The sequence below is a fragment of the Spodoptera frugiperda genome, chromosome 23 (genome assembly GCF_023101765.2).
Source record: "Spodoptera frugiperda isolate SF20-4 chromosome 23, AGI-APGP_CSIRO_Sfru_2.0, whole genome shotgun sequence".
Lineage (NCBI taxonomy): Eukaryota > Metazoa > Arthropoda > Insecta > Lepidoptera > Noctuidae > Spodoptera > Spodoptera frugiperda.
In genome coordinates, this window is record NC_064234.1 from 12,791,143 (window position 1) to 12,803,856 (window position 12,714).

The following is a 12,714-nucleotide window of genomic DNA, read 5'->3' on the forward strand; positions in this document are numbered from 1 at the left end:
CATGTCTATAATACCGAACATTTCAATAAATTAAATTAAAAACTTAGATTTTTCAGGCCAAAATCAAGTATGAAACTAGTAATTAAACATGGCAGAAAAATGCGATTGGTACATATTATTATCTGAGATGGGCTCAATTTCATTAATAAAAAATAGGAAAGAAGAGATCTTGTTATAGGCAAATGACTAATTAGATATCTATCTAACAGTCGCTTAAATGTTACGGTACCTATTATACATAATTACCTACCTAGGTATCGAAAAATCATATTTAGGTGGGGATATCCTAAAATCATTGTGTCATATCAATTACCTAAATGTAAACTGTGACATTTAAAACTAGTCGTTTCCTAATACAGACTTAACTTAGTCTGTATCGTTAATAGTCCTAATAGAGCGGGCTGCAACAAAAGGATAAAAACGCTTAGGTACCTACTCTACAGTATGTCATCTTTGTCGTTAAAAAAACACTATGAACATGCAACGTCACTTAAGTACAAGCAGTTGATAGATTGTGATTATTCATAGTGGAAGATTTGTATCGGCCGCTCGATACGGTAGGTACCTACATCTAACAGTAGATCGCGATGATTCTCGTTTTCGAAGAGAGTCGAGTTCAAAACCGACCCTTATAACAATTGAAGTAATAAATATGAACTGGTGATAACTGGATGTCATGTCTAAATAGGACCACTTCTGTTCCTTGAATCATAGAAAAGTTAGAGCTTATGCACACTACGTTTTTTAAACGCGCCGTCGACACGCGTTTGTAGCGATACAGACGCGATACGCACGCAAGTTAGACGCAGCCTGTAGACCTTTGCATAACACACGCGCTGGTGCCGCGCGTTTGTATCGATACAAACGACAACAAACTGCTCTGCAGGAGTAAAACGCGCCGGCGACGCGCGTTTGTATCGATACGACAACAAACAACAAACTGCTCTGCACTAGAAAAGCGCGCGTTTAAAAAACGTGGTGTGCATAGGCCCTTACTATGAGATAACAAATTGTTAAATGGGGTTGGTAACTGTCAAAGTGGCGCTAGCAGCGATGGACCCATTACCTTGGATATTTTCTATGTGTTAACTATTTTAATGCGTTATGCGTTTAAATGACGCCCTGTGTTGTAGTAAAATGCATTAGAGTAGGTACATTCATGACGTTCCCTAACATAAAAAAATTCGCCAGCTTTGATTGAAAGGTACGTCTACGATACGTCTGGAGAATTTTATCTAAAATATTAACGAATCACTGAAAACTAATTACCTTTCGATCAACTTTCCACGTAAATAAGTATCACGTTTTTTTCAATTCTGTGATCCGCCAGATGGCATACATAATGCTAAGTTAATAAATCCATAGATATTCACAGTTACAAGAGCGATGAATCGCGCCCACAAAGGTTTTTATGTTATAAATAATTAACACATGTGTTGTTCCATCTATGCTGGCGCCATCTATGTAGATTTAGCTTTCACCGACCAACTCCATTACCTACAATTTCATATTTTATCACCTAGCTGGGCCAAAAAAATGTACACTGTGAGATACAACAAATTAAATAGCTTGTAACCTATAATCAGATCTCATTAAAGTTTGGAAACATTTCTTCAAACAGGAGTAGAATGATGATATTGTGTTATTTATTCAGATGCATTGCAGTTATATTTCCTGCCAGTGACAATGCCCGTGCGCTGCTCGCTCTCGACACACTCCCAGGCAGGGGCAGGTCAACGAAGTGTAATTACGTAAATTGATTTGAATTGAAGACTTCTTTGTAGGGACATTATAAGAGTCGAGTTATCGAATTGATGCAATTTATTTATTTAGTTGGTGTATAGCTATTTACTTGCTTTGGTTTCACTCTCTTTAAGACCTGTACTTTTAAAAGTACTTATCTAGGTACCAACCTATTAAGAGATACCAATGTACCTACTTCTTCGTAACATAATATACCAAAATCACTATCATTAATCAATTTAATGGGAATTTCAGACGAGGAAACATTACACTAAATACCTACAACGATAATTGCGAGTACCTAATTAATATGTTTCGATAAGCGACCTACATACATGTCCCCACTATTACATTTCATAAGTTTTCAAAATATAATAACTATTATTCAAGAAGGGTCTAATTTTACCTATCTAAAAAAAAATTATTTAGGTACTTAAATTATTAAATTCGGGTACCTTTGTATATATTGTACACACAGTCTCGCAAACTAGGATTAGGGTACCTACCTATACAATTGGTAAAAAGTTGACGTTACAAAAACCTATATCGCCTACATCTCTATGCCTACCAGAGGCGGAATAAATAAACCTAGAGAACGCCCTAGGCAAGCACCTCATAGGCGCCGGCGCCACTGTATGGGCAGTTGGGTACCCCTGTCTCGCGGCGCCCCTCTATAACCTTCGCACTAGGCACCTGCCTAGTTTGTTTTAGGGATAACACGGCTCTGATGCTTAAACCGAGACTTTAATATTATAAACCATTTCATATTCAAATAGGAAAGACGATGATAAACAATAAATCTTACCATACTTGCTGCAGTGATCTTTATGAGGGCACAAATGACTAAAATCCATTTTTTTACAACTTTATAATGGTAATAATTGTTGCTAAAATTTTTTGCGAGTGAAACATGCAAACTGTATGTTTGACTGCTTGTCACTGTCTGTCTGTGTGACGCAAGATCTAATTCATACCATAATTGTATCATGTGTGAACCACTAAGGAGGTAGTCCTCGTAATTTTTTTCTATAGAAGTTAAAATTAGGATTTATATGAGTTTAGTTTTTTCAACGAGCTAGGTTAAATTTAACATTTAGTACAGTTTCACAGGCGGACTGTAATGCCACCCCACCTGAATTTAAAGATTCTTAGTCGCACGCGACTCGTCCCGTGTGAAACTTTTAAAGAATTAGATTCCCGTACATGATCTTTGCCAGTTGTACAGGGTCTCTTGGCTCGACTAGTGATACTATGATCTTATAGAAAGTCGGTGTGATACAAATTGCGTTGTTTCGCCGTGTAAGCGAGGATACTGGAGGTATTAGCCCACCCTATCCCCAATTTCTAAAAAGCCAGCAAAGTATTTGTAACTCCTCAGGTGTTGCGGGTGTTCATGTTTGCCATGAGCATAGCAAATATACTTAACAAGTTACTAGACTGACAGAGGAAGAAAGAAGGAAAATGGTTGTGGAGGAAATAAAACTTTCGTAATTGGTATCAAAAATCGGATTTATATTTCCGTTTGCTGTAGTAGGTTAATGACATTAACAATTTGCCAGGTTACAGATGTGGCTGCACAGCCGGTATCATATCAAGCATAACGTGTACTTTTTATAACAATGATACATTTTTTTCAGACCTAATAACCTAAAACTTACAGAAACTACCTACAGATATACAGGTAAAGCCTAAATTATCTACAATCGTCAATAAGTTATATACAGATATATTAACAATACAGCGTTATATACACTTACAATTTAATTAGAATTATCTGTAACCGGCACAACTTTGATTTTTCCTACATTCAGGACAGTACCATTTGCCTTTAGGCGGTACCATGATACCGACACATTCGAAATGAAACCATTCAATTGGACAGCCTTCGGCGTCGCAGGCGATCATCTCCGACACCTCATCATACGGACAGCGACAGTAGCAGTATACGCTTTCACCCTCCCGAGCCTCTCGCATGGCAGGCCGCTGGAAGGCATAAGGCAAGCTCGAAGTGCCAGAGTTCAAATAAGTCGGTGGTGGCGGCACCAAGCTCTGGCTGTTAGGCTGGAATATTTCCAAGTTGCCTTCTTCACTCGAATCTGAGTCGCTAGATTCCATAGACTCAGAATTCATTAAGATACGCGGCGGTTCAGGATCTGGGATAGGAGCGGTCAACCTAATAGGGTCTGTGTAGTTGTACAATCTGCTAGGAATCACTGTTGATGGTACTTCCTTCTTCGCCTTGTGTGTCACTGGCGAAGGCAAATCTTCCTTACGCCATTCTAATTTCGGTGGTTGCTGCGGTTTCAATGCCGCGACTGGAGTCTGCGGCGCTTCCTCATCACTAGAGTATCCATAAAATTTATTAGGGACTCTTCTTCTTTTCGAAGCTCGTTTATTTTCGGCTGAACTTGCCGAAGACGTCACTTCCGTTACTACGGGGCTTGGTTTTGGAGCCTCAGGGATTTGTACTGTGTTAGATTGTAAAGATATTGTTATTTTATTAGGAATTAAAGGCGGTGGTGGCTCTATTTCAGGTTTAGCTATGACATCTTTAGGAATGTTGATTTTAATGGGCCCATGCTTTTTGGAATTTTTAGATTTCTTCTTCTTCTTGCTCTTCTTCTTACTGCTGGCTGACTTCACTTTCACTTCAGGTTCCTCTTTAACTTCTTTTACTTCTTTCTCTTCTTCTTTAATAGGAGTGGTAGGGCGGCTGGTTTCAGCAGAAAGAGAACCAGTATCTGAAGGTGCCACAGATGATAAGTTTATCAACTGATTACGTTTCTCTTCGTTCAACTTGTTGGCTATTCGTTGCGGATGCTCATCATAGAACTCTTCATCTGTTTCACTCTCATCAGTCTCCAGATCTGTTTCCGCAATAGGAGGCTCTGTTTTTTCAGGAACCAATATCGGTGTTTCAGACATACCCATCACGTCAACATTAGAACCAGTACTAACTCGTCTATTGGGTAGAGTCTTTTTAAGACGCTTCGTCTTTTTCTTCTCCTTCTCCTTCTCGTTTATGGAATCATCCGAAGAATCAGAATCCGACGAGCTTGACGATGAAGAACCGCTACTAGACGAACAACTACAATTAGAGCCACAAGAACAGCTGGAATCAGAATCACTGCTGCTGCTACTAGAGGACGACAAGTCACCACGTTGCTTCTTGGGAGACCTTTTATTTTTCTTTTTAGTATCACTAGTAAATAAATCATCATCTCCATTCATATCCGTAGGTACCAAACAATAATCATGATCTGACTCACATACATGTTTTCTGATTGGTACCAGTGGAGGAGTTTTCTCTTTAGTCTTTTCAACTTTTGCTTGATATTTTTTAAAGTTATCCCATATGTCTAACACTTGCTGCTCATTATGTTTTTCGTCAGTGGCCTCTGTTTTTTCTTCAGTCTTAGGCATAATATCCATATCATTGTGATTTGTTTCAGTTGATTCTAACTTAGAGTCTTCCTCTTGCTTTACATTGTCTACAAGTTTTTCATCTTTGACCTTTGATGGAAAACCACTATCTGACTCATCACTGCTGTCACTCTCAGAAAGGTTTAATGCTGGTAAATTCACATCAAGCAAAAGAGCATCCTTATCTTTTAACTTCTTTTTCTTTTCTTTCTTAGTAAGCTGTTCAGTCCCCAATTCAGCTTTAACATCGGAAGTGCTAGCTTCGTCGTTTGGTTTGGTATCTACCAAATCAATTATAGGGATTGGTTCTTTTGATGAATCTGGTAATACATCAGTTAACATGTTGGGCTTAATTTCATTAAAGTTTTCTATTAATGATTTCTTCATGTGTTCATCTAAATGTTTGTTAAGAAGTTTTTTAGAAACAAACTTTTCAGTACAGCCTTCTTCCGTACACACATGGGGAAACTCATTAGAGTGAAAACGTTTGTGGACTTTTAAATATACTGCTTTTGTAAATTGTAGACTACATTCCTCACAAACAAATACGGCTGGAGGTGTGCAGAAATGATAGACATGGGGCCATTTCTTCTGTAAACATCTTTTACACAAAACACTTTCGGTGCCATGTTTCCAAAATAAGTGATTGGTTATGTCTGGCTTATTCCTATAAGCAATGCCACATCGATAGCACAAATGATGCAATTTATGTTTCCACACGTGATTGGAGAGGCGAGCTTGATTGTGACAAAGTTCCAAACAGACATCACATGTGTGGTGAATCTTGCGCAGGTGTACCATTAATCTGAATGGTGACGGGATGGCATCTACATTGCACAAACAACATCTAAACTTAACTTCATACTCAGAATCATATGTTCCAGGGCATAAATGACAAATTAATTCACTATAACTATAAAAATTAGATTTACACATTACACACAGTAAAATAGTTTTTTGATGCATTTTACGATTATGTAAATAGAGATCTTTGTGTACAGCAGTTTTGAAATAACATTGAAAACATTCAAACATATAATCATACTGAACATCATCACACTTTTCTACACTGTCATAAGAGTCTAAATTTATGTAGACCATATTTAGTTCAGGAGCACCTGACTTCAATTTAGCAGTGATAGTTTCAGGCATTAGCTCCTCTGCAGTGATGCTGTCTACCGTTGCTGCAAAACGGTGTTGGGCCACCATATGTAAAGCAAGTTGTTCACAGTTTACTGCAATCTTGCGCACATGATTGCAATATATACAGTTATATATGGTAGATGATAGGAACACTTTTAAAAGATCTTTTAGAGGATATTTATCCAGAGGCCGGTCAAGAGCAAGTTGTGTGACAGGGATAGTTGGCTCTTCTATGGTAGGTTCTACAGGTGGATCTTGGTCCAATTCCTGACCTATTTCTGGCTTCAACTTGATATCATCCTTTTCAACATCCACCTGAATATCTTCATCTACTTGTAAAGGTTCTTCAAGCTTGACCTCAGCAGGTGGTGTCAGAGGTTCAATGGGTGGAGGTTGAATCACTGGCTCCTCTTTAATTTTATCCTGTGTTTCTTCACTAATAGGTTTATTTTCATCTACTGTCAGTTTATCACTTACATCACTGTCAGAAGAATAATCACTAGATGAATCTTTATCCAACAGTTCTTTAGGAACTCTCACTGTTAATTTGGGTACCCTGTTCATTGTATTAATTTCTTCTAATTTGTTATCATAAATTGTAGTTTTAACAGTGTTCTCTATCTTCATTTCAGGAGTTTTAGATGAAGTTTCAAAGTTGTTATTTAGAAGTGTTTTTAGTGTAGTTTCTTTATTATTTTCAAATATGGTTGTCTTTACAAATGGGCTATCAGCTCTATCACAAATTGTCATTTTTATTGACTGTGTTTTGGGAGGCAGTACTGGAGGATCCACATTTACATCTTTTTCATAACGCTTTGGTGGCCGTCTCACTCTAGATGGTGGTTTATGTACTTTCTGTTGTCCAATGGTGGGGTCTACTGTGGAATTTATTATAACAGGAGAGTTTGCATTATTTAAACTTAATTTTAATTTTATGCCACATTCTTTCTCCTTTTCTACAGGAGTACAAACTGCTTCATCGATTTGAACAGGTGTAGGCTCTCGAATTACTTCATTAATTTCATCAGAGGTTGGTGAATCACTTTCATCTGAATGTTCTAAATTATCATCTCCATTGGAAAGCATATGTTTGTTTTGATCAGGGCTGAAGTGATTTTGGTGTATTGGACTTGAAACAGGCTTTGAGTCTGAGTTTTCAAGTTCCATTCCTGAATCAATAGCGTTATCTTTACTAGTAAGTAGTGAACAGTCAGAGGTAATACTAGTATCACTAATTACAGGTTCACTAGCGCTGCTTGTGTCAGGCATTATAGCTGCAGATTTATGTGTTTGTGATGTGACTGTTTCAGGTTTTCCATCAATGATATCTCTTCGATCACAAATTGGTTTTATTGACTCTTTTGTTAAACTTGTTGGTCCATTGGTTGACACTTCATTGAAGCTTTTGACATTCTTTACACTATTAGTTTTAACTGCTTTGCTAACAAGAATAGGCACGGGTCTTGGTATAACATTATTACAATCATGGTTGAAAAAGTCATCTTTTTCACTACAAATTTCATCACATGCACAGCACATCAAATATAAGGTTCCACTAAAAACATTGAAGAATTCCTCTTTACTCTCATAATTAAACTCTTTGACATTGTGTTTATTTGAAAGGTGTGAGGAGAGCTTCTCTGCTTTAGAAAACATACCCAAACAAAATAAACAAATATGTCTGTTGTGTACTTCTTTCATGTGCAGAAAGAGATTCCAATTTTCATAATAATGTCCACATGCAGAGCACAAGTACAATTTCCTAGTAACTCTAGACGGCCCACTTGCATTTGGTTCTGGACAAGGAGCTGCCTCAGGGCTTAACGCAGGTTCTTTTGCTTGTGCCCGACATACTAATTGATGTTCTTTCAACATGGCCAGAGTTTTAAATGACATAGAACAGCATTTACGGCATTTAAACTTTACCATAGGTTGCAAGCCCAAGCTTTGTGCATATTCCTTTAGCTGGGGTTTCTTTTCTGTTTTACTCTTTTTGAACTGTAGCAACTGGCTTTTAGGCACAAGCCGAGGCACGGGTTTGTCACGTTCACTAATAGCATCAGTCTCTGACTGTGAGGGAACATTGTGAAATTGACTACGGTCTAAGTGCTTAGGAATAAGTTTGGGCACTCTGGGCACTGAATTGGCTGGTGTGCTACTGTCACAAGCTTTATTTGAAGACTTTCTTTTCTTACTTGTGCTGTAATATTGAAGAGAGTTATCAACAAATGGCCTTTTTCCAAGGTGTATTCGAAGAGGATTGATTCGTCTTTTGCATTTGTCGTCGTATGAAGTAGACTCGGTAGACTGCCGACGCTGCTCGTACTGCTCATCTGGCGGACTAGACTGCTCGCCAACGAATTCATGTCCATTTGCGGTAAATTTCACTGGCCGTTCGCCGTACAAGTTTGTCAATGACGCTGCTGAGCATTTATCGTCTTTCGTATTGACAATATTACCATCTTCCATAGTTTTCTGGAAAAAAAATTAACACGTGCTTATGACTACTAGGAAACAAAAGACGCTCAAACAAGAGGAAATCGAAACATGATTTGAATTATCATCGTAACAACAATAATATAAATATATGATCTTTACCTCGGAATTCGTCCGTCCAGCACGAGTGCAAGAATATAGATTCGTGTCCATGCATCCGTTTGATCAGAGCAATCCTTACATCAGGCTTACTATGAGGCAGCCGCGGGCTGATCATTCCCGTAAAATGGCGTCACTCCGCACAGCGAGGAATCGTGATATCAAAAGTGTTGCTCTTTATTTGTACCACTCAAATCACAGTTCACAAACATTTTTAAGGTTTTATATAACACAAATGAACACAAACAATATTAAATTAACCACAATAAATTGTTTATTTCCAAACACATTATCGAAAATCGTAGCGTATTACGAGAAGCTAATTCATGTACCATAGACTAAATTTTTACTTCTTAAATTTATTTTTTTTAAACTTCTATGACCAAGCATGGCGCTAATCATGAACACGTGGTTTTTTACCATAGACAGCCAAATATTTTATTTAGTTATTATATTTTAATGCATATTAAATATATCTACGTGTTTTTTTACATATAGGACCAATAAACTTAAGATTGTGAGGCTGAAACAATTCAATCGAAATGTTTTCAATTTTTTAGTAACTTTCACCATGTCAGTATTGCCAATCGAAACAGAAACAGAAATAATTTTAATCGACTTAAATTAAAAATCGATGTTAAAGAAGCCAAAACAAGTTTTTGCCATGAATATGGAACAAATTTTTATATTGAAGACTAAAATTTCTTTTATTTTTGTGCTTTAGATATTAATAAATATATAACACATCAAATACAGAGGCAAAAGTAAAAAATTATCATCAAAATGTTTCTATGAAATGTAGGCTCTTATATTTTTTTTAAATTCATAATTTCTTGGGTTAAAAAGTAGTTTATTTCAACATTTCAAAAATATTAAATTAATCGACTAAATGTGTTACTTACTATAGAGATCTCCATCACTAGTGTTCCTAACTCTATGATATTTTTTGCTAATTTGTCAAGGAAGCTCTTGGTTGAACCAGAGGGTGCGAGTTTTTATCTTTTTTTTAGTGCGATTTTCCTTTTTTTACGTTTCTTATGTAGACAATGCAGATACAAGATGATGTCTGATCAGTTTAGAAAAGTAGAACCGTATTCCCCTAAGTCGTCGCCGCGAGGCGCGAGGTCACCAGTGGTGTCTCGTCAGGATTCCTCTGGAACCCTCAAAACTACCATCTCACTCGGCAAGAACCCTTCAATAGTGCATAGTGGACCATTCTATTTGATGAAAGAACCTCCAGGTAAGGACTCACTTTACTACGTTATCATTTTGTTGTTTATTTACAAGCAACGTTTATCATTACGACTATGTATTTACAGGAGAATGTGAACTCACTGGAGCGACTAATTTAATGGCTTATTATGGACTCGAACACTCTTATAGTAAATTTAATGGCAAAAAGCTTAAGGAATCACTGTCTTCATTTCTACCTAATCTGCCTGGAATACTTGATGGGCCTGGACAGGAAGACAATAGTACATTAGGTTCAGTAATAGCCAAGAGGCCAATAGGTGGCAAAGAACTGTTGCCACTTACAAGTGCTCAGCTAGCTGGATTCCGACTGCATCCAGGCCCTCTGCCTGAACAGTACAGATATGTAAGTGCAACCCCACCAAAGCGACACAAGACTAAGCACAAGAAACACAAGCACAAGGATGGAGTCCCGTCCGGACAAGAGACACCATTGCAGGGTAAGCAATATCAGTATCATACATTGTTTGTACTCACACTTTGTTTCCTTATCTAAATGAATAATAATTAGTATATCAATGATAACTTTGCCTCAGAATAGTTTTATACAGTACAAAGTAAATAATTGTAGAAAGGTTAATTTCATTTGGGTTTGTAAAAAGAATTACACCTAATTCATTACTTTTGTTTCTACCCAATGATAGATATAGATATTCAACTAGACTTAATGATGTATCTTCTATAACTAAATCTCAATCAACAGATTCCTCAAATCCAGACACATATGAGAAGAAACACAAAAAGCAGAAGCGCCATGATGATGACAAAGAGCGCAAGAAAAGGAAAAAGGAAAAGAAGAGGAAAAAGCAGAAGCACAGCCCGGAACATGGAGGTCTCACTCCCAGCCAGCACCCACTACCATAACCTGTTGTACCATAGTAGTAAGATGAAGCTATTGAGCCCAAAGAGACTGCTCCATATAATCTGTAATTTTATTACTCAGTTCATAAATAAGCTGCGACCAAAATATATCTCTCCTCTTAGTATTTCAGTTCCCAATATCATTTCGCCAAATATGTCATTTTCTGCTAACATTGTATAGTTGATGGGACTATGGGAGTCACTTTCCCAATATCATTTCGCCAAATATGTCATTTTCTGCTAACATTGTATAGTTGACGAGAGTCACTTTGATCAACTGGTTTCTTTTAATAATCTCAAAATAAAGGAGTAATTTGGAATATTTGTAAGAAAATTGTAAATTGTATGTAAATGATTGGAACGTGATTGCTTTCATAAGCACTGGTTGCCAGGTAAAGTAAGCTGTTTATATTCCTTAACCCTTGGTATGCCGTAATGCAGATACACAATGTGTTTTCTATTGTCTTGTATATGCGAGAGGTTAAATCTGATAGCTATAATTTTCGCGTGTGCACTGTTTATTCATAGTAGAGGTAGTAGGAGTGATTACTATTGTTTTATAAATGTTACTTGCATTAGATAAATTAAATGAGAATTGTTAGCTAGGCAGAATGAGTTAGTGTAAATAGTAAGTACACTAGATCAAGCTATTTTAGAGATAAACATGTCATCTCTTTGGGCTTGACTCTTATGAAATTAGTATTAAGTGATTTACCTACACACAGTAAAAATATTCCATTTTACCATTTTGTTCAATTTGTATCATTTATTTCTTGAAACAAAGATTCATTGTAAATATTCATAAATCATTTGTTTATTTTATGTTTAAGAAGTACCACTTTCATAGATTTAATAAATTGGATAGAATGTTACATGAAGTTTCATTACTAAATGCCACATGGACTCTGCCACATAAATAACCCTCCCTGCATGGTGTTAATTTAATGGGGATAAAGTATTGCCACTTAATTACGTTAATAAATAATTAATGGTTATTGAGTACCGTTTACGCAAATGGTACAAATTATAGACATTACAAAATTAAATGATGCTGGTAATAGGGAACATGTTTTTGAAATCGCTCGCGTGGCTCCTATGGTAGACTTACACCGAATAACGGTCTATAATTCGTAAGCTGTGTTGAACAATTTGTAACTTTCTTTTGTCCTCATTCCATATCATGGGTACTTGTACTTAGCAGTGAATCGGCGTGGGGTTTTTGACAAACAACAAAAGCCATTTACCGGTGTTTGTTAACATTTTCTACCAGATGTCGAAGAATTTTAATAATAGAGCAGTGAAATTTGATGAGATGTCTAATCGAAACATAGGTATATCGTTCGTTTGTTTTTGTTTTTAACCTTTAGATAGATTTGTAAGAAACCAGATTCATGAACACCTTGTTGCTAAGAGCTGAAGTTGCAGTCATAGATAACGATAAGCTAAACGAGAAACTAATGATTTGTTTCGGTATGTATTCAATTGATTGGTTAAAAGTTTCCATCAGGTTTTTTTATAGTGATACGATACAAGTCGAAGTTAGAGTGAATTCAAAATGGTAGTGGGTATGAAGGGATTTCGGTAGTTATTCGAGCCCGTCAGACATATGGGGAATTAGGGTTGTCCTTGTCTGGTGTTGAATATAGTAACCATATTACGGGGATATTAGATTAAGAAAAGTGAGGTTGATAGCAAGCT

The 12,714-nt window shown here is 36.8% G+C and overlaps 2 protein-coding genes across 2 annotated transcripts; one reads left to right on the forward strand and one right to left on the reverse strand.

The window, feature by feature from the left end:
- Positions 1–3,234: 3,234 nt before the first annotated feature.
- LOC118267035 (uncharacterized) lies at positions 3,235–9,255 on the reverse strand. The gene is made up of 2 exons (XM_035580773.2): positions 8,908–9,255; positions 3,235–8,784 (listed from the first exon to the last, which is right to left on the reverse strand). The coding sequence occupies exons 1-2, from the start codon at positions 8,956–8,958 to the stop codon at positions 3,514–3,516; spliced, it is 5,322 nt and encodes a 1,773-aa protein (XP_035436666.1). The 5' UTR covers positions 8,959–9,255; the 3' UTR covers positions 3,235–3,513.
- Positions 9,256–9,841: 586 nt separating this feature from the next.
- On the forward strand, positions 9,842–11,888 carry LOC118267135 (mediator of RNA polymerase II transcription subunit 19). Its single transcript, XM_035580941.2, has 3 exons — positions 9,842–10,144; positions 10,224–10,595; positions 10,859–11,888. Exons 1-3 carry the CDS (start codon positions 9,964–9,966, stop codon positions 11,017–11,019), a joined length of 714 nt encoding a protein of 237 aa, XP_035436834.1. The 5' UTR covers positions 9,842–9,963; the 3' UTR covers positions 11,020–11,888.
- The last annotated feature ends 826 nt before the right edge of the window (positions 11,889–12,714 follow it).

Bases quoted from the DNA above. Each gene is read 5' to 3' on its own strand.
- LOC118267035 (XM_035580773.2), bottom strand. From the start codon at position 8,958: ATGGACACGAATCTATATTCTTGCACTCGTGCTGGACGGACGAATTCC. The intron at 8,785-8,907 runs GTAAAGATCATA...TTTTTTTTCCAG, and splicing joins CTGGACGGACGAATTCCGAG to AAAACTATGGAAGATGGTAA.
- LOC118267135 (XM_035580941.2), top strand. From the start codon at position 9,964: ATGATGTCTGATCAGTTTAGAAAAGTAGAACCGTATTCCCCTAAGTCG. The intron at 10,145-10,223 runs GTAAGGACTCAC...ATGTATTTACAG, and splicing joins TTTGATGAAAGAACCTCCAG to GAGAATGTGAACTCACTGGA. The intron at 10,596-10,858 runs GTAAGCAATATC...CTCAATCAACAG, and splicing joins ACAAGAGACACCATTGCAGG to ATTCCTCAAATCCAGACACA.